Genomic DNA, 22,500 nt, shown 5'->3' on the forward strand with positions numbered 1-22,500 from the left:
CACTTTCATTTTTTCCAGGTCTTCAAAGAGCAATTTAAAGTCTTCAATTAAATTCTCCAAATAAGTCATGTAAATTTCTATGTTCCTATCAGAAATGCTTTCACTTTGTATCTGTTGTAAGTTTGAAAAATACTGAAAATCTCTATGTGACAGTGAAGCTCTAAACAAGCTAAGCTCGCCTTGGAATCCTAGCAAAACTGTCCTGGCCTGAATGATGGTAACATCTTTACCTTGCAGTCGGTTTTGTGTCTCATTAAATTTAGAATAGAGGTCTGCTAACTAGAACAGGGAATTTTTGCATTTTTTTAACTCTTCACATAAAGATGAGTCCACGTCTGCCAGGAACTGAACAGTTGAGTCATTAAGTCAACAAGTCTTTGCAAGCTGTGACCCCTAGAGAGCCACCTTACCTCAGTGTGCAGGAGTAATTGCTTATACATGTCACCATTTTCTTCACACAGCAGTGCAAACAATCGTGAGTTAAGTGGATGTGCTTTGATTTTGTTAATATTGCCCTGATGCACACTTTCAAAACATCATGCAGTCCATCACTGAGTTTCTTGGCTACAAGATGTTGTCTGTGCAGTACACAGTGTATGGTACGTACATCAGGCACTTTCTGTTTGAGTAGGCTTGCAAATCCTCTGTACCTACCCACCATCGCTGGTGCACCATCAGTAGCCACTGCAGTAATATTGCTAAGAGGTATATTGTGCTTTTCAATATACTGCTGCATACATTGTAAAATTGTCTCACCTTTTGCATCAGCTGTGAGATATTTGGCAAACAAAAATTCATCAATAACGTCCTTTTCACTTTGACTGTAATACCTCAAATATGCCATGAGAAGATTGGAGCCGCCCAAAGTTGACTCATCAAGTTGTAGAGATACCTTACCATCCCGAAGTTCCAATACCAAAGTTTTTTTCGACATCATTTGCCATTTCGTCAATTCTTCTTTGCACTGTACTGTTACTTAATGGCAAATTTTTCAAAACAGAGTGAGAGTCTTTCTTCATAACAGTTTCTATAACTTCTTTAATGGCTGGGATTATGATTTCCTCACTGAAAGTGCGCACCTTTTTTTTTTTTGCTATCATGAGGGAGAAGTTGTATGAGGCTTTCAAACCTCCTTCAGTATCAGCACTGGCTGGTGCTTTGAAAAAATTCTTGATATTTGAACGACTTTTGAATTTTTCTTTTAGTGTCTTGAAATAGTCAAGGTCTTTGTTTTTCTTATCTGAGTGAACTCTTTCAAGGTGATCCTTCATCTCTGCAGGTTTCAAGGCACCATTACTGAAAGTCTTTTCACACAAGAGGCACAATGGCATGGTGTCATTTGTTAATGAAGTAATGAATCCATATTTCAAATATTCCTGAGAATACTGTCGGCATTTCTTCAATGCATCCTGTACGGACAGTAGAGCTGGAAAGCACGATGACGGGAGAGTGGTTGTTGAAGCTAGTGTTGCAAGCTCTGTTGAAAATTCTGAGATTTTGTAGTGAAAAAATAACTGATCTATTTTTTTTTTAATTCAACAAAGTAATACACATATAAATATATATATAAATATATATATAGTTAGTTATAAATGATTTGTTTAACCAGACCTCTGAACTCTTTTAGGGTTCTCCTCGGGCTGGGAAAAGAATGGGGGAAAGAGTACATAAAAAAATTAAGTAGTTAACTAAATAAATAAATAATAAAAAAAAAAAAAGGGGAATTAGAAAAAAAAATCGAGAAAAAAATAAAAAAAAAAAAAAAAGAGAGGGGAAGATTATATTTTACTTATCAATTTAATTTTGTTTAGGAAGAGAATGATATTATTAACTGAAAGTATATATATATATATATATATATATATATATATATATATATATATATATATATATATATATATATATATATATATATATATATATATATAAAATATATATATAAATATATATATATATATATATATATATATATATATATATATATATATATATATATATATATATATATATAACTGAATCAAGTGAAAATATGGAACATTGATGAATATATAGATAAAGATAAAATCCCACGAAGGAAAACGGAAACACTGGAGTGCTTAGAGGCCTTTCGGCTAGTCCTTTACTTAGCAGACTGAAGAAATATAAAAGTATGTTTACAAAGAAAGCTCATATAAATGACAGATGGGGATTATAAAGGAAACATATGTACCTGGAATCCAACACAATTGAAGAATTAGTAGAACTGCCAAAACAGGATTAAATATTTAAGAGGTTTTTACAAAAGATTAGGGTCAACCGTTCAGGAGCAGGGACAGAACAATTAAAAGATTATACAGCTTCGTGACTGACCACCTAAAAATTTTTAGTACAACACAATAATTCTCTTTTTTTTGTAAACAATAATAACTTTTTGCAATGAACATTATATTAAACATATGGATATATAGAAAATATATATCAAGTAGCTACCTTGTAATTAAGTCAGTGATTTTATCTTTTAGGTCATTCTTGAACATTTTTCTAATACAGGGGTCCAAATAATACATGCCAGGGCTAAGATTAAAATTACAACTGGAAGTAAGCTGGATAATACTGCGGACTCAATAGATTTCTTGAAGAGAAATCTTTCGATCTGGCAATCACTGAACTTTCAGTCCAATTTATCCTGTGAGAGTTTTCACTTAAATGAATGAATATAGCATTGGATGCTTGTCCAGTTTTGACTGAATACTTATGTTGCTTAATACGTACTTCTAAATCTTTGCTAGATTGTCCATTATAAAAAGAGGGGCAATCCAAACATGGAATTTTATATATTATGATGTTGTTTTCTTTAGGGCTATTTTTTATTAACATACTTTTGTGTGTGTTATTATAAGAAAAAACGAGGTTTACATTAAAAGGTTTTAACAATGATTTTATGTTTTCAAAACCACTAAAATAAGGCAAGCTAAGAATGTTCTTAGGGGTTTCTTTCTTCATGTTACTCTCACTATAAAACTTTTTGTGGGCTTTGTTATAACAAATATCTAGTATATGTGAAGGATAACATAAATCTGTCCCTATTTTTCTTATGTATTCAATTTCTTTATCCAAATACTGGGGACTGACAATGCGCAAGGCTCGTAAAAACACAGAGGAAAAAATTGATATTTTGATGTTGAGGTACCATTTATGGAGCTGCGAATGTTAGGCATGAAAGCAACTTCCCTGCTCGGTATAAGAAAAGCTTGACCAACCTTAAAAAAGACAATACAATCCACATCACAAAAGCTTTGTATACATAAACAATTTCTGCAATTTTCCCCATGGTACCATTTCTTACTCTCTCCTGTCGTCAGCCTCCTAATATTCTTGTTAAAGCTTAAATCTTTTATAGTTTCATTGTCATACAAGATTCATGCCTAAATAGAATGCAGATCACTCTAGACTTTGTATGTAATTTCAGCCTGTTTCATTTCCAAATATTTTTCAGCCTGCCAATTGCCTGACTTGCCTTTTTTAATCTTTCACTAAATTCCAACTTAGAGATCCTGTAAAGGATATCACTGTCCCTAACCACTTGAAAGATTAAACCTCATTAATAACCTCTCCTTGTGTAATTTCATCCCTCTGCGCATTTAGTCTCTTCATTACCCTATTTTTCTTAGCTTTATTTTGAGCCCATATATGATACATGATGCACTCTCCTAAGCAAGCATTTGAAATCTTGTGGAATTTTACAATGGCATCACCTGCATATTGTAAGTCCATCAAGTTTTCATTTTAACTCCGATTTAAAACTTCTCTTCCATCTCTGACCATTTTTTCCTCGTAAACTTAGGGAGGAGCAAACAGAAAAGGTGAAATAACATTTCCCAATAACACCCCACTACTCACTGCATATTCAGTCAACAAGGCGTTATCAACAGCAGCATTGCATCTATTTCGTTTATGGAACATTTCAATCAGCCCTACATATTTACCGGTTAGGCCATAGTGACACAAGACATTCCATAATATTGATATGTAGATAATGTCAGATGCCTTCTCGTAAACAACAAAAGCCACCAGATGATGATTTGTAATTTTCTAAGTGCTGAATATTATCTTAATGTGTACATACACATACATGTAGACCTACAATTTATGTGTATGTCTGTTAAGGTAGTAGTATTGCAGCACGCAGTCAAATGACAAAATACAAGTTAAATCTGAGAGAGAGAGAGAGAGAGAGAGAGAGAGAGAGAGAGAGAGAGAGAGAGAGAGAGAGAGACTGTAAAGGTAAAAAATAAAAAAAAGTACATACTGTACCTTAATCAGGTAGCCATTGGGCGCAACCTCTTGATCTCGTAGACAATGGAGATACACTTGACCATCCTTCATCGAGATAGCTGCAAATTTGTCACGTCCCTCAACAGAAGATACTGCAAATAATTTGCCGGAATTTATTCTTTTTATCCAGGTATCCGGGTCAGACCTAAGTTCAGCCACCTATGGAAACATTACATTTTAGAATGGTTTGTCATTAGGTAGCCTACACAGTACATTCAGTACTACAATTCTTAAAAGAAAACAATTAACTGCAGTAAGTCCAGCTTACAGAAACGTCATTGTCTGAAATCATTCTCAGTATCTTTACCTATATAAATTAAATTCTTTATCTTTTTCTTTCCTGTCTACAGATTTTCCTCTTTTGTTTCAAAAGTTGTTGACATCTTGAAAGGAAATATATGAAAACACCCCGGATTTGTTTTTTCTCTCCGAAAGTGAAAGCAATTTTCTAATACTGTATAAAACAAAACTTCTAATGCAAGAATTCTTTATTAAATTACCAAATTTGGCACATAAATTCTTTCATTCAAGAGAATTCAGAGTACCGTAGTGTACATTCGTATTTGTAAACTGCCATTTTTGAAGATATCATAACAAGCAATACAATCATAGAATGTTACAGGTTTTCTCTTAAAATGACATAAATGCTATTCTTTTGACAGGTTTGGCACGTGTCAAGAAAAAAAATCATCATTGCCTCCATCCCTATACAACTCTGCCACACCAGGTCTTTCTTGCGATTATTTCTCCACAAACCTCCACTCTCCTCCAACCTTTCTTCTCATGGTTCTTGTCTAAGTAGGCATGGCCTCCCTACTCTTCTGGTTTCTACAGGAGTTCAGCTAACACCATCTCTTATTATTCTCCAGGGGGTTGTAAAAAGGCCATGTTCGAGCCATTTTTATCACCCTTTCATCATTACCCCAACTATATATGGAACTTCCGTAATTTCTCTTATGGTACATACGTCTCTAAGTCTACCCTGCCATCAGACTCCTAATGTTCCTCTTTTTTAAATCAACAATATATTTGATATATATTTTTATTGTCACATTGGGATTCATGTCCATATAGCAATACAGATCATACTGGACACGTAAAACCTTTTTCAAACCTGCCTATTGTTTCATCGGACATTTTTACTCTCACTAAACTTCAATTCAAGAAAAACTGTATGAGATGTTGCTGTTCCTAAGTATTTAAAAGATTCAACCTCATGCAGTCTTTCTCTGTCTAATGCTATTTCTTCCCTTTGCACATATTACGTCCTCATCATATCTGTTTCCTTTTCTTTTTTTGTAGATTTAGGTTTATTTTGTGTCCTATCTGCCCAGATCTATCTTGCATTCTATTAAGCAAGCTTGTAAATCTTGTGGGGTTTTACTGGCTGTCGACTTTCTATTGTAATTCCAATCTAAATCTTCTCTTTGAGCTTCAAACACATTTTTCATTAAGAATTCTATGACAATAGCAAACAGCAGAGGTGACAACGACATTCCCTTGAACCATTCCAATATTTTGCTCAAATTCACTTGACAAGACCCTACCAACATGAACTTTGCAGCTACTTCATTCATGGTTAATTTCCTTTGACATATTTAACAAGAAAAAGTGACACAAGTCCTCCAATATTATTCGTCTCTGGAAAAGCCTTCTCGTCGTCAAGGAAAGCAATTGGAAAGAGATTTTTCAATTCCACAAACTGCAGCAAACATTTGTGTCATAACACAAATATTTAATGTGTACAACTCCTGCCTTTTTTTTAAAACCCTCTTGTTCATCTGTAAGCTTTTTATCAATGTCTTTACACAGCTTACTGGAAATGAGCATACTGTGCTGAATATTTTCATGACAAATGACACAAGCGCGATGCTTCTACAGTTACCAGATTCACTCTGGTCACCTTTCTTTGATACTTTCGCCCTGACTTCCAATTACGAATCAGAATGATTCCTCATTCCCTGTTTTGCAAAACAGTCTTATATTAGTTGCTATTTCAGCTTCAGTCATCGCTGCTGCAATTCCACCATAACCTGGTGCTTCTCATCTCCTAAGTTTCTCATTAATGATTTCACTTCAAAATTATCCTCCTAAAATGTCTTATTAAATACCCCACAAAAATATTCTCCCACCTTTGTCTTTCTTATTCTTCTGATGTTATTACTGATCCATCAATCCTTTTGAAAAGTATTTAACTTGTTTTCTTTTCATCCAATAGAAAATGTTCCTTTACACTGCACAATGAACTCTAAGGTATAAAGATTTTTAGCTTAAAATGTTTCAATTTTAACTTCAAATGTTTCAACCATAAAGAAAACTGCAGCAATAACAAGGTACAGTGATCCAGCACTTTTCAGTATGACAGCCACCATATTTTCCACCACAGCAAGCTATCATTCCATCCTTTACTAATGTACCAAAAGAGCCTTCCCTTCTATCATGACTTACCCAGTCATATTTCAAGGATACACTGACCAACATATAGTATTTTGCATTAATGACATTTATGGAAACAGGTTCACATGCAAGCATTAGTACAAATAGAACAAGGGGGTCGTAGCAATTTCTCTAAGGTCAGTTTATGCAGCTAATTTTATTCACGTCCATCTCAGCAAAAGTCACATCACTGGCAGTAAATGGCCATTTCAAGTGTTGTCTGAACTCCCTGCAAACAAAGTGGGGTCAGCTAAAGGGAGCTATAGTTTATCAAGTTATGGGTTTGTATCAAAATATTAATTTTCCAAACATTTTCTTTTGTTTTGGTACAAAAAACCAAATTATATTACATTTGCCTGAGTCACTATCTTTGTGGGAAGAAGCCTGGTCCTCTCTTGAAGTTGACCACCGAGGTTTTGAACTAGTGAACTACTGAAATGAAGTGTCTGTTATTCAAATTGAACATGAGGTAAGAGCAATTTTTCTAAGGTCAGGTTATGCTGCATAGTTTTACTCATTCACATCTGAGCTCCAAAGTTCCAGCACCAGCGGAAAATGGTCACTGAGTGATGTCTGCAGTCAAGGTAGAATAAGGAGGAGGGCACTTTTGTTGATAAAATTGTGTTTGTACCAAAATATTGATTTTTTAAATTTTCATTGCCTGAGTAGCTACTGTTATGGAAGGAAATTTGGTGCTCTCCAGAAGTTGAACTAGTGAACTACTGGAATGAAGTGTCTGTTAATCAAGACATTCAAAGGGCTAATAAAAATGGTGTAGAATCTTGTTAGTAAAACTATGGGGTGTACCACATAAGAATGACCTAACATGAACTAAACATATTTATCATTTTCCCGTAGCATAGAATATGCATCCCAGATGACTTTGCATGAAGGTGCAGGACAATAGGGTAGTGGATGAGGAGTCTGAGTTATGAAAATCCCTTTCCTTCTCAGAAGATATAACTTTGCCAGGAGCCACACGAGGACCAGAGAGAACAAAAATGATATTTTAATGATAAAATAAGGTTTGTTCATACTTACCTGGCAGATATATATATAGCTGTATTCTCGAGAAGGTCCGACAGAATTTCAAATTTCGCGGCACACGCAGTGCTGGGTCAGGTGGTTAGTACCCATTCCCGCGCTGGGAGGCGGTATCAGGAACCATTCCCATTTTCCATTCAGATTTTCATAGTGCCGTTGTCTCCTGAGGGGGAGGAGGGTGGGCACTACGAATATATATCTGCCAGGTAAGTATGAACAAACCTTATTTTATCATTAAAATATCATTTTGTTCATGAAACTTACCTGTCAGATATATATATAGCTGAATCGCACCATTGGCGATGGGCAGAGACAGCATAGGATTGAGAAACAAAACAATGTAGATGATTACACATCTTGGTTCCCTTACCTTTTAGCATAGCTGACTTCGTGATTACTGTCACCCAAGTCTCGTCTGCTTTACTGAGTTTCCAACGAGGTGAGACCTATAAGGTTGGAGAGTTCCAGACGATCTGTCAACGGGGACGTGACCACTATGTGCCCAGATCGTAGCCCTCAAGAAGGAAGCAAAGAGACAAAAATAACCACCTGACCTACCAAACATCGTGACTAGTTAAAAACTAAGGAAAGGGAAGACTGCCCCACAGTCTACCCACAACCATAAAAACACAACCAAAAATTTTAAAAACTATTCCTAACCATACATTAAAGGATAGGATGGGTACTGCCTCCTTCTCCCAAGATCGTACCAGCCGAAACAATAAGGTCCCAATGAACAGCAAGACTCATACACTGTTCTTCGTCCTTTAGGTAATGAGAGGCTTAACACAGAATGACTTCTCCAAAAGGTGGCAATCATAATATCGTTCAGAGCCATGTTCTTTTGAAAGGCTACTGACGTTGCAACAGCCCGAACCTCATGCGCTTTAACTTTCAAAAGTTCAAGTCACTCTCCTGACAACTCTTATACGCTTCTTGAATGGTGGACCTCAAGAAGAAAAGCCAGCGCATTCTTTGACATGGGGGCGTCAGGTCTTCTCACCGAGCACCATAACCTATCCGCAAGACCTCTCGACTCTTTTGTCTTGTCCAAGTAGAACTTTAGAGCCCGAACAGGGCATAGCAGTCTTTCTGGTTCCTGACCCAGAATACCCGCCCAAACCTTTCAATTCAAAGGACTTTGGCCAGGGTGAGACGGGTTCTCATTCTTGGCAAGAAATGACGGGTGGAGAGAACACACCGCATCGTCTCCTTTAAAACCAATTGACTTAGATATTGCATGAATCTCACTGATTCTCTTTGCAGTAGCGAGCAACTAAAAATAAAGTCTTCTTTGTTAAGTCCTCAAAGAAGCAGCATGAAGGGGTTCAAAGGGCTTTGCATCAGGAACTTAAGAACTACGTCCAAATTCAAGATGGAACCAAAAACTGAGGCACCTTAGTCGTCTCGAACGACCTAATGAGGTCATGTAGGTCCGTATTGTTGGCGATATCTAATCCTCTGTGCCAAAGACCGCCGACAACATACTCTTATACCCCTTAATAGTAGAGACTGCCAGCTTGAACTTCCTAAGGAAAAGAAGGAAGTCTGCAATCTGGCTCACAGTGGTCGAGAAGAAAATCCCTCTCTTGGTACACCACTGCCGAAATACGGCCCACTTGACTGGTAAACTGCGATCGAGGATGTTCTCCTGGCTCGCGACGCTCTTGCCACCTGCTTCGAAAAAACCTCTCGCTCTCGCCAGCATTTCGATAGTCTGAACGCAGTCAGACCGAGAGCGGAGAGGTTTTGATGGTATCGTTCAAGTGGGGCTGTCTGAGTAGATCTGGACGAAGAGGCAACACCCTTGGAAAGTCTACCAGAAGCGACATTACCTCCGGGAACCACTCCCTTGTAAGGCCAATACGGAGCGATCAGAGTCATCCTCGTATCTTGCGGCGACGCTAACTTCCTGACCACTTCTCCCAGGATCTTGAAGGGAGGAAAGCGTAAAGGTCAGACGAGACCAGTCCCAAAGAAGGGCGTCTATTGACACTGCTCCTGGATCCAGGACAGGAGAGCAGTAGAGCGGAAGCCTGTTGTTCTTTGATGTTGCAAACAGGTCTACTAAGGGACGACCCCATAAACCCCACAGTTTTGGCACACCTCCTGGTTCAGAGTCCACTCTGTCGGGAGCAGTTGATGGCAACGACTTAGCAGGTCCGCTCTCACGTTCTGAACGCCTGCTACAAACCTCGTCAGGATCGTAACGTTCCTGGAACTCGCCCCACAACAGGATCTCTTTCAAAGAAACGCAACAGGGAACGAGAATGAGTGCCTCCCTGCTTTTTCAGGTAAGCTAGAGCAGTGGTATTGTCGCGTTTACCTGGACTGTGCGACGGACACTTGATCTTGAAGAATCGAAGGGCTAGAAAATCGCCCTAATTCTTTCATATTGATATGCCAGGTCACCTGTTCCCCTCTCCAGATGCCTGACACTTCTCTCTTGCCCAGTGTTGCTCCCCACCCGACATTGGCGGCGTGGGAGAACAACACTAGGTCGGGAGTTCGGAAGGCTGAGAGACACGCCTTCTGAAAGCTTCGAGGATCCAACCACCACCTGAGATGCTCCTTCACTTGAGGGAAAGTTTGAGAGACAACTCGAGATTTTCCTTGTCTTCCCAGTTGTCTTGCAGGAAGAACTGAAGAGGCCTGAGATGTAGTCTCCCTAGGGAAACAAACTTTTCCAGTGAGGAAATGGTCCCCAGCAGACTCATCCACTCCCTCACCGAACATGTTTCTTTCCCTAGGGAGGCCAGGACTTTTCCGTAGCACAGCTGTTGACGTTCGAGGACGGAAAAGCCCGAAAAAGCCACTGAGTCCATCTGAATCCCCAGATACACGATGGACTGAGTTGAGGGGTCAGGTGTGACTTTTTCGAAGTTGACCAGCAGGCGGGTTCCTTAGTCAGGTTCAAAGTTGCTTGAAGATCCTCCAGACACCTCTCCCTCGATGGCCTTTCGAATCAGCCAGTCGTCCAAGTAGAGCGACACACGTCGCCTGCCAGATGCAGCCACCTTGCTACATTCCTCATGATGACGGTGAAAATCATGGGAGCTGTGGACAGGCCAAAGCAAAGGGCTCTGAATTGATACACCTTTCCCCTCAAGACGAACCTCAGGAACTTCCTTGACTGAGGATGTATCGATGCACGTGGAAGTGCGCAGCGTCCTGAAAGGTCGAGGATACCATCCAATCCCCTGGTCTTAAGGCTCCTAGAACAGACTGCGCGTCTCCATCTTGAAAGTTTCTTTTCGCGACAGAAGCGGTTCAGGCTGCTGACATCCAGCACAGGTCTCCAACTTCCCGACTGTTTGGGACCAGGAACAGCCTGTTGTAGAAGCCCGGGAATTCAGGTCTAAGACCTGTTCTACTGCTCTCTTGACGAGCATTAGCCGCAGCAGGTCGTACAGGATCTCTTGTTTTTCTGGACCGTCACGACGGAGAGAGGTCCAAGGGCGAAAGGCTTAGGGAGGGGAGAAAGGAAAGGGATCTTGTATCCTTTCTCTAAAACCGAAAGGGACCAACTGTCTGCCCCTCTCACTTTCCAGGCTTGAGAAAACGCAAGAAGCCTGGCACCCACCGGTATCTGGAGGAGAATCCGCATCACTTCTTGCCCCTACCTCTAGCAAGGGCTTTACCTCTCGAGAGGTTCTTTCCTCGAAAGAAGGTTTTGAGGATGATCCGGCACGAAAGGGCTTCTTCATCTTGGGTGAATGTTGACGGTTTGACGTCGTCGAGTCACGGAACCGCAGGGCGCCAAGACTGAGCCAACAGGTCCTGTGTGGTCTTCTTCTCTTGTAAGCTTGCAGCGATGTCCTTTACCATCGAAGCCGGGAAAAGATGACTGGAAGGGGAGCAAACAACAGTTCTCCTTTCTGTGCCAAGGAGACGGACTTAAATGGCGAAACCGCAGAATAGAGACCTCTTCTTGAGCACTCCAGTCGCATAAAGTCGCGGGCCAGTGCGTCAGAACCATCTCGGACCGCCTTGTCCATACAAGACAAGATGCTCAAAGGTCCGACAAGGAGATCGAGTCCTGACTCGAGACTTAAGGTCCAAAGCTCAAGACACCAGTCAAGGAAGTTGAAAACTTCTATCGTCTTGAAAAGGCCCTTCAAAAGATGGTCCATCTCCGTAGAGTCCAGGGAATCTTGGCCGTCGACAGATGAGACCTCCTACTCGAATCAACGAGAGAGGCGAAGTCTCCTTAGATGAGGAAGGAGAAGGCGTAAGCCTAAGTCTTCTCCGGTCTCATACCACACGCCGCTTTTCCCGAGAGTCTTGAAGGGGGAAGGCGAAAGAAGACTTTCTCGCCAGAGCTTTGCGGGGAGTCCATCCACAAATGGACTTTCTTGAAGGCCCGCTTAGTGGAGAGCAATTTAGTCATCTTCAGAAATCCCGGGGCTTTCCTAGACTTAGTCGAAGTCAGTTGAGAAGGAGGGGAGAGAGGTACTGCCCGGCAGAAACTTGTCAGGAAACAATTCCTTCAACAGATTGACGAGAATCTGGTAGTCCGACAGCGAGGACTGATCCTAATCTCATCTTCAGACTCCGAGACCCTGAGTCTATCTCCAACATCGGGCGGGGAAGAGCAGAGAGAAGTTGGAGAGGAAACACGCCGCAGGGACCTCTGCTTGGAAGAGGAACTGGCGTGCAAAGCAGCTGGAGAACCAGGAACCACGAGAGCCGACAGCAACGGCAGGTGGAGCGTCTTGAAGGGAGTCAAAAATCGTCCATCAGGCGCCGTCTGGCAGCATGGCGAGCTTCTTGAGCGTCCAACCGGCGTCACGTCTGGCAGCATGACGAACGTCTGGATCGTCCCTTGAGAGCGTCACGTCTGGCAGCATGACAAACGTCAGGAGCCTGACGGCGTCATCAACAAAAAGGTGAACATGGCGTCTAGAACGAAGGGAGGGGAGGGCGTCCCTGGGGTGACGCCACGGCGATCCTCCCCAACACCCTCCGGGGGCGAGTCTAGGGTTCCTTCCACGGACGAGCAGGCGAAGCAGACGAAGGTGACGAGCGAGGAACAGGAGAAGGAGAACGCCTAGATCTCTTCACTGGAAGTCTAACATCCTTCCGACGAGGGCCGGGACCTGGACTCTCTCTCTGCAATGAAAGAGGAGAGTTGCTGCTGCATGGAGGCAATAAGGGTCCTCATTGGTGACGCTCTCTCTGAGAATTACGGAACCTAGAGGCAGAAGGACGAGCGGGGCGTCCTAATCCTCTTCTCCTGAGGAGGGAGAGCTCTTGGGCGCTCAAAAACGTCTTCTTCGGGATGACGTCCGGTACTTCTTTTCTTGAGGGGGGAACATCCACAAACTCTGGCGAGGAACACAGAGTAGGAGAGAGAGGACGTGGGAAGCGTCCTCCTCCTAAAGCTTCTCTTAAGAGGGCGAGAGTCTATCTGATCGGTTCCAACCCCTGCGTGGGAGGGCGTGTCAGAAGGCGAGAAGCAGTCCTTCAGGACCCGAACACGTTCGCGCCTGGGCAGCCTGGGAAACGTCTTCCAGGACCTGCCGAAGGACGCCAGACCGGTGGGGTTCCCGTCACCCTCCTTCCTCACTTTCGACATGCTCTCTCTGAGTCCTGGGAGTCCAGCAGAGGTCCAGGCCTAGAGGCATGATGGGGCGGTCTGGCGCCCCCTCCACTGCACTGGGGGCACTAGTCACTTCACAACACTTATCTTGGAGAGCTGACACCTTAGATTCTAATGCGAATCGATTCCATCATAGCGGAAAGCATATTAGTCTCCACTGGCACGATCTCAGGGGCAGGAGACAAAACCACAGGGTTAGGATCTAAAGGTACAGGGAGTTAGGGCCGACATCAACACTTCCGCAAAGAAGCACTCCTGGAGGAAGACCTCCTCCAGTCGATCACGCTCCAACTTCCTCACATATTTATCATACGCTCTCCATTCATTTTCAGACAAAGAAGCACATTCATCACACCTATCATTCAACATGCATATATGCTTCCTACAGTTAGAACATACAGTGTGAGGGTCAACGCAGCTTTCGGCAACCTCACCTTACATTCAGACATCACACGCCACGGTAACTAGCAGAGCTAGACCCAGACATAATGATAATCTAAAGCAAAACCCAAAGAAAAGTCAAAAAAGCGTATGCCGATCTACCGATCCAAAGTCAAAATACCAACAGACAATGAGATACTCAAGAAAAAAGCAAATCCTATGACGGAGGTGCAGACAACAGTTGTTGACAACACCGGCGACAGAGAAAATCTGAATGGAAAATGGGAATGGTTCCTGATACCCGCCTCCCAGCGGCGGGAATGGGTACTAACCACCTGACCGGCCATGCGTGTGCCAAATTTGAAATTCTGTCGGACCTTGAGAATACAGCTATATATATCTGACAGGTAAGTTTCATGAACAAACCAGGTATTTCTTTATCAAGTTCCATTTGTAAAAAAGTACGAAGTACCCTAATGAGGTGAATATGACAAAAGAACTAACTTCCAAATTCATATTTCTTTTAAAAGCCAAAGATGACTTCTCTGAGAGAATATGAAATAAATGTTTTAATCCCCTGTATACTGCATATGTTAGTGGATAAAAGCAACTCCATTTTAAAAGCTGTGGTCTTATGATGACAAGCCCTCATGGGTCTCACAGGACAAAGATTTTACCCATTCTCATGCTGACCAGGTTAGGAGTGAATAACAAATAACTGAGCATGGAGCAGATGGAAGAAGTTGTTTGTGTTTTACCTGCATATGACAGGAAAACACTTTCCAATTCTGAGTGAGATCTCTGGCAAGGGTACATTTATCTGTCATTCTACTTTCTGGAGAGCTACTATTTTCATACCTTTCTTTAGCACTTTTTTGTAACTTTTCTGAGAGCAATGCATGTCTTGTTCCACCACTGAATTGCAGGTCTGTGAGGTTTTCCTTTATTTTTTAGTAAAACATCTTGAGTGCTTTTCAATGTTGCTATAGTAACAAGTCATAGACATCAATATTTGGAGGAAGCAAACTTGGGATAAAAACTGAGTTTTAAGTTTTTTTTTTTTATCTTGGAAGGAAAATGAGGTATCCAATATATGTGCACTTCTCACATTTCTGGATGCCTCCTGTAAAGAAAATCGCTATAACACATTATTATAGTTGATAACAAAAGGCTGGATGGGATTGGATTCATGGAATTTAGGCTAAAGCCAAGCACTGAGTCTGCCCAATGGAGAAATTATTGCTCTGAGCACTGCAAGGAGAAGTTAGGCAATACAGACAGTGTTCTTCCACTACCTTGCAATAAATTCCCATTCTATTAAGGAGAGTGGACAGAATTCACCCAAAAGTTTATAAGGATGAAATATTTATCATAATTTTCTCATTTGCTTTATCCAATATTACATTCAAACTTGAAAGAACTAAAATCTTGATAAGTCAGGATTCTCTAATAGTGGGGCAGATAACAGAAAAATCGTGCAAATGATGATACAAACATCAAATTTGGCACAAGTGTCCTCCAAGGTATACTAATCAAATCTGCCTGATTGGCCAATTGAAAATCCAAGATGACGCCCATTTTCAAGATGGCCGCCAAGATAACCACCTGAAGTAGATGTTTTGCTTAGAAATATTTGTAGTTGTCTGATTTGCATTATCTAAATGTGGATTCCTATGTTTTGAAGCCCGCTGAACTATATTTTCCTGTTTAAAAAGCACTCGGAGACATATTTCTCAAGATGACCACCAAGATGTTTGTCTTTCTTTACATAAGTTTTGTCCCGGCTAGTACATTTTCAAAGTTATGCATACAGTGCTGCTGTTTCTCGATCTGCTACTGTTCACATATGCGGGTGCAGAGTGATGTGCAAGGAAGCTCTGCCTGAGAGCACTTGCATCTTCCTTTGCAAACCTTCTTACAGGAGCACTTTGTCAATTCTTGACAGCTTGCTGATGCTTCTCCTTTCTGTGTTCACCCCCATTCAGCTGGACTGCTCATGCGTGGATTACAGTGGGTTGCCTGGCCCCAGATAATCCCAGCCTGGTAAGCTGCATGCTTTGCATGTTCTCTGAGGGCTGCCTGTGTTGGTGGAATTGAGTTGTACGGCCTCTGCTTGCGGGCAAACAGATCTAGTCTTGCTTTGTCCACACAAGTGGCTGCGCTTGATCTGTCGTACATGAGGACAACGAATCTTTCCAGCCTCTGCATGTCAAGATCACGAATCAATGTTGGATGCTGGCTGAGACTGATGAATGTTTCAGTAATATCATCAAATACATTCCAAGTCTGCCATGCAGATTTCTTCGCTTTCCCACGGAAGGCAGACGCAATGTCACATCCAGTGAATGCATGAAAGTAGAAGATCCCTCTAGCTTTCTCAAGCCCAATTGCAGAAACTGCCTCATGGACTGGAATCCATCGCATATGGTCTCCTTGGCCAAAAGCAATCCACATTTCCTGAAGACCTAGTTTCTGGAAGGATGGCAGTACAGATATTGCTATGACTAGCACATATGTGTCATTAGCCTTGATGATTATAGACTTGCTCCAGTCAGTCGTTGCATCCCTAGCATGAACAAATATTCGACTGTCAGCTTCTTCGTGACAACATGGGGACACAGCATCCAGAGACTTCACTGTGTTGCTAATGGCATCCTCTCCTTTTGTGATGATGACTGTGCTTGTCGTTTCTGCTTCACACATCTTTTCGGCCAGGAAGTGAAACAGTTCAGTCTTGTTGCTGGGGTCATGAAGGAAGCTTTGCCAGTTTCCTGGTGTCTTGCTTGTTCCTGTCACTCTTCTTCTGATTCCTTTCCCCCTTTTGACCTCGTCTCTGATTTCAGACTTGATTTCTTGTATACATGAAAGACTATGTCCACCCGCTTGTACCGAGCACCATAGGATTCCACCTTTGGAATGATGTCTTCTTTGGCATAGTCATTAAATGTCTTTGAAGTATGTGCGGTGAGGCACTGATATGTGCTGAGCCGTCAATGATGGTTGTATCTCCCTTTGGTTCTCCCACTGGGACATTCACTTAAGCTTCAAGAATTTCAACCAGCTGTGACTTCTGAAATGTATGAAGCTTGCCACTGTCACTGAGAGATGCAGGGTATGACTGATTCTCGTGCTTGAAGAATTCTTGCAAGTCACACTGTCTGTTCTGGCTTGAGAAGAACAGTTGCGAGAATAACTGACAGTCATCTTTTAGGACTTTCTCCTTAGAAATTCCCTCAGCCTGTTCTTGTTTGAAGAATGAAAAAGGGTTCTTCTTGATTGGATGATAGAAAAGACTGTTAGCTTCATCCTCTAGCCCTTTCATAAATGATAGGAACTGCTCTTTGCCTCGCCCGTGATGTGTAGCTACCATTTCAGCTAGAGTTGGGTCTGCAATGTTCTTTGTATCTAACACCATCAGGTCTGCTGATTCTTCTTGGAATGGGTTACCCATCTCCTGCATCACTGCAGGGAGTGATTTCACCTTTTCAAAGAAAAATTTCTGGGTACTCGGTGTCTGCTCGTGGTGTCTGCTGGCGTCATATCCAGCTAGTAGATGACTAACTCCAGGTCCAGCGACCATCCACCTACGAAGTGCTGACGGGTCTTGTCAACCCAATTGCTCCTCCGTCACCTTTGATCACTGCATTATTGTGCTCGTGCAGATTTCCTGCGTTTGGATGCTGGAAAATGGACACACTTGTACCATGTAAAGATGTTTCAGCTGTGGTCGCAGTCGGATTATGATCTATGTTGTCTCAACTGCTCCAGTTGTGAACAAATTCTTTCCCAAGACTGGGAGGACAGATTACTCAATCTTCCACATACTGTGCAACAACTGCTTCTCCTAAATGTGCTGAGATTTCTAGGACTCAGTCATGTGATATGCTGAGCCCATTCTCATGGAGCATTTCAATTATTTGTCTCTTCCTCGTCTTGGCAAACACATACAGGCCCATGTAGACTGCAAAATGTGGCTCCCGGTCCTTGGAATGCCTGTGGACATCCGTTCCTTCCTTGTATTTGGCGAAGCAGCTGTACTGTAGAAGTTGTGACATAGCAAAGTCTGATTTCGGCGCTCCATGATGGAGTTGGGACTTGATGTCTGCACCATGTTCGATCATGCATACAAACTGAAGCAGTGATGGTGGCACAGCCTGTTCTAAGTCTTTGTCATGAAAATAGCTGCTGAAATTCGACTTCTGACAGAGCATGTCTTGTCTTATTATCCCAGCGGCTTTTGCTAGATGGATCGCTTCACCGTAACGGGATGCTTCTGTTAGGATTGAACCTGCATCAGTTTCAACAGCCAACAGAACTTCCCGTCATTGGCATTTAGCTTGCAGCTGTGGAATGTGCAAAAGCAGCTGATCCTTGAGTCGAGTAGGATGAACATCAGGAGAGTCAACAACAAGCTGTTCCAGCCTCTGCTTGTAAAGCTTGGTCAAATCAGCAAGCTTGAAAATCGGTGGCCTCTCACTGGCATTTTTCACCTCACAGATGTAGGTGACTAGTTCAAAGAGAGCAACTGGATATGCATCCTTCCCGTGTTCCTGTGCTTTTCTCGCTCCCGCACCTTTAGGTATGCCAGTTCTCGGTTATGCAATACCACCAAACAGCCAGCCCAACCCAAAAGAAAGTCGTGTGGCCGCCCCTGGAAGCACCAAGGCAATGCTGCAGCCAGCAGCTTCTGCTCACACAGCAACCCCCAGCTGACTTCGTGGCACCGTGGCACTCTCCAGCGACCCAGCAGATACCTAGTTTAATCAGACGTTACCCACGTCTTGGGTGGGGGAGTATTGTAAAGTCCCCGCTCAACGGGTTTTCTATGGTGAACCTCCCATTTACTACAGTGACTCTCCTACAAGCCTAGGTCAAGCAAAATAGCCACATTTTATCTATGTAAATACGTATCTGTTACTGATTTATTTATCCCTGTTTACTTTTTGTGTCAGAGTATTATTGTGTCAATTCTTGTAATTTGATTTTTTATGTTATTTGTGTTTACCTGTCTGAATTCACATTGGGAGCAACTGACCTCGGGTCACCTGTATCCTATTGTATTCCTTTGTATGATGTCCGCACGCCACTTTATAAGAGGCCTGCTTTCTTAATAAACCAGCAGTACATGTCCACCTGCTCATTATTTCCCACCTCTTAAAGTGGTGACCCCAGAGTAGTTGCCGGAGCCATTAGCGGACTCATACGGCGACCTAGTCTTAGCTCCATGAACTACCCCACGCCCCTAACGGACTAATGACAATGCTTTAACAAAGCGTTCGGGCGTGCTGACTCTCGTCTGCAGGTCACCAGCGTCATTAGCGGACCCACACGGCGCGCTCCCAAGCGCGTATTGACGCGAGTAACCCACTCCCAGTAAGAGGGCAATAGTGAGTATGGGCATGGACATTCCCTCCCACATACAGTTAACCGCGAACTTTGCGGACTCGGACATCTCCCTTGCGCACAACCTGCCCGTGCCCCTCCCCACGCCAGGGCTCGCGCGCTCCTCCACGCCGGTACCCGCTCACCGCACGCTGCCCGTCCTGACGGAACAAACAAAGTCCGCCCTTGCCATAAAACTGCCACCCTTCACACATAGCAACCCGTCATCATGGCTCTACAGCGGTGATTCTCAAACTGGGTGCCGACAGTGCCTAGGGGTGCCGCAAGATGGTCATGAATTTTGTCTTGGCTAGATCATCTCAATGAACATTTGTAGAAAAAAAAGTTTGCAGAAGTCTTCATATAATTATTACCAGTGTGTCTACTCTATGTTTACCTAATTCTTCTGATATGCTCTTTGTTTGCACAGCATATTTCTGCATGTACGGTGTGCTGATTTTGGTTTGAGTATGGATAATAATTTTATTCATTAAATAAGAAGTTAATTTACGAGATATGGTGGGTTGGTGAAGAAGGGGCGCCACGGTAATGATTACATTAGTTAGGGTGCCATCACGAAAAAAAAGATTGAGAACCACTGCTCTACAGGGTCGAAGGGCAGTTTAGGCTGGCGGGACTTACCGACAAGGCGCTGCAGGCAGACACCGTGATCAACGCCCTCCCAGAAGAGATCTACAGGAAGCTCGTCCCGTATGTGTCTGCCGCACGTCCCGTCACCTACCCAAAACTGAAGGCCTCGCTCATCAAGACCTGCTCCCTGCCGGTCTCCGAGAGGGCCACCCGTGCCCTTGATCTCATGAAGAACCCTTGACACGACCAGAACCTCCTGGAGATGTGGGGCGTGATCCAGGACCTCCTCACCCTTCCCGAGACGGACAGCAGTGGCAGGCAGTCGGAGATAAGCCTGTCAAGAGAGATCTTCCTCCGTCAGCTCCTCCCGGAGGTCCAAACCCAGATCCTCGAGCCTTATACAGTGCCGCTTGGGGACCTGATCTCCAGCAGGATGATACTGGTCGACACTGGGGTTGTACGGTCAAGTGTTCCCGCCATCCAGAGAGGACCACAAACGCCCGCCGGACCAGGCTGCCTTCCTGACGGCCGCCAACGGGTCCCCCATCCTCTCCTACAGCACCAGGCTCCTGTAAATCTCCATCCTCGGCCGGAGGTACAGTTGGAACTTTATAGTCACGGACATGAGGACCCCACTCCTGGGCGCGGACTTCCTCGCCCACTTTGGTCTGGCACTCGACGTCGGTCGCAAGCGTCTATTGGATACTGACTCCTGCCAGTCGCTCCCCCTGGCGATGGGCCCCAGCTCACCCGCCATCTTCTCTGTCACCCCGCACCAGTAGGCCCGAACTGCGCCAGGTGCCCGGGGCCCCTGCAAAGCATGGAATATATCACCACATTAAGACATAAAGGGCCCCCAAACGCACGCCTTCAGGAGGCCAAGGACACTTTCGCCAAGAGATGGAGCGAATGGGCACATACAGGAAGGCCTCCAGCCCGTGGGCCTCTCCCCTCCACATGGTGCAGAAACCGGACGGCTTCTGGAGACCCTGCAGTGACTATAGGCAGCTCAACCTCGCAACTGAACCAGATCATTACCCCCTCCCAAACATGCAAGATCTCACGGCCTCCTTTCATGGGGCCAAAATATTCTCTAAACTACACCTTTTAAAGTGTTACTTCCAGGTACCAGTTGCTCCAGAGGACATCCCCAAAACTGCCATCATCATGCCCTTCGGGTCCTACGTCTTCGCCTTCTCCACCTTCGCCCTGAGGAACACGGGGGCAACCTTCCAGAGACCGATGGACAGCATCCTGGGGGACCTGAACTTCTGCATCTGTTACGTAGATGACATTCTGACTTTTTCCCAATCCCCCAAAGAACACCTGCGGCACATCCGAAAGGTCCTGCAGCACCTGCAGGAGAGTGACCTCATCGTCAGGTTTGATAAATGCACCTTCGGTGTCGAAAAAAGCTGACTTCCTGGGCCACGAGATATCGCCGGGGGACGTCCGTCCACTCGCATCGAAGGTTGCAGCCGTTACCAGGTTCCCCAGTCCTACCTCCATCAAGGCCGTACAAGAATTCCTCAAGATGGTCAACTACTACAGGAAGTTCATCCCTGGGGTCGTGCACACCATGGCCCCCCTGATGGAGATCCTGAAGGGCCACCCGAAGTCCTTAGTTTGAAGACCCGACCAGCGGCAGGCCTTCTCCCCTGACGAAGGAAGCCCTCACCGAGGCAACCGCCTTGGCCCACCAGGACCCCAACGGCCCCCTTCAGCTGATAACGGGCGCCAGCAATGTTGCCTGTGGGGCCGTCCTGGAGCAGGTTGTCGCTGGAGCACCCCAGCCCATCACCTTCTTCAGCAAGAAGTTCAGCCCTGCGTAGTCCTGCTACAGCACCTTCGACAGGGAACTCTGCGCAGTATGTCGGGCGGTACGTCACTTCAAGTTCCTCCTGGAGGGTACGCCCTTCACAATCTGGACAGACCACCAGCCGCTGGTCCACGCCTTCACAAAGCAGGGGGACGCATCGTCTTCCAGGCAGCAGTGGCATCTCACGGCCATCACGGAGTTCACCTGCACAATCAAGTACCTCCACGGCAGGAAGAACCCTGTAGCGGATGCCCTCTCCAGGATCGAGCTCAACGCGGTGCAGCTCGGGATCGACTACGAGGACCTCACCCGGGAGCAGACCACCCACCCAGAGACTCCACAGCCTACTGCACCGCCGTCACGTCACTCAAGTGGAAGGACGTGCCCCTCACCCCTGAGAGGCCAACACTGCTGTGCGACGTAAGCACCAGCCAACCCCGCCCCCTGGTACCTGCCTCCCGCCGCCGTCTGGTGTTCGACGTCATCCACGGGCTGTCCCACCCCTCTGGCAGGTCGACGGCCAAGCTGTTGGCAGGTAAGTTCATCTGGCACGGTATGAGGAAGGACGCGACAGCCTGGGCGAGACGGTGCATCCGGTGCCAGACCAGCAAAGTAGAACTGCGCACTGAAACGGGGGTGGGCGAGTATCCCCAGCCGGGTAGGCGGTTCGGACATATCCATGTAGACGTGGTGGGCCCCCTTCCCCCATCAGGCGGGACCAGAAATCTCCTGATGATCGTCAACTGCTCCACCCGGTGGCCTGAAGCAACATGCAAGAAGCCACCACCAATGTGTGTGCCAAGGCCCTCCTCTCCAGCTGGGTCAGCCGGTTCAGTGTCCCGTACCACATAACCACCAACAGGGGTCCTGCCTTCCTGTCCGAGCTGTGGTCCACCCTGGCATGCCTGCTGGGGACCTCTCACCACACCAC

At 44.4% G+C, this 22,500-nt stretch overlaps 1 protein-coding gene across 9 annotated transcripts in view; it reads right to left on the reverse strand.

Annotated features, from left to right (window-relative positions):
* The window catches only part of LOC136845714 (uncharacterized), a 334,649-nt gene that overhangs the window by 197,275 nt on the left and 114,874 nt on the right, over window positions 1–22,500 (reverse strand). For all 9 annotated transcript variants that reach the window (XM_067115897.1, XM_067115893.1, XM_067115891.1 and 6 more), the window contains one exon: window positions 4,294–4,473. In XM_067115897.1, the coding sequence (XP_066971998.1) occupies window positions 4,294–4,473 (180 nt within the window). The remainder of the gene's footprint in view (window positions 1–4,293; window positions 4,474–22,500) is intronic.

The sequence above is a fragment of the Macrobrachium rosenbergii genome, chromosome 14, assembly GCF_040412425.1.
Source record: "Macrobrachium rosenbergii isolate ZJJX-2024 chromosome 14, ASM4041242v1, whole genome shotgun sequence".
Lineage (NCBI taxonomy): Eukaryota > Metazoa > Arthropoda > Malacostraca > Decapoda > Palaemonidae > Macrobrachium > Macrobrachium rosenbergii.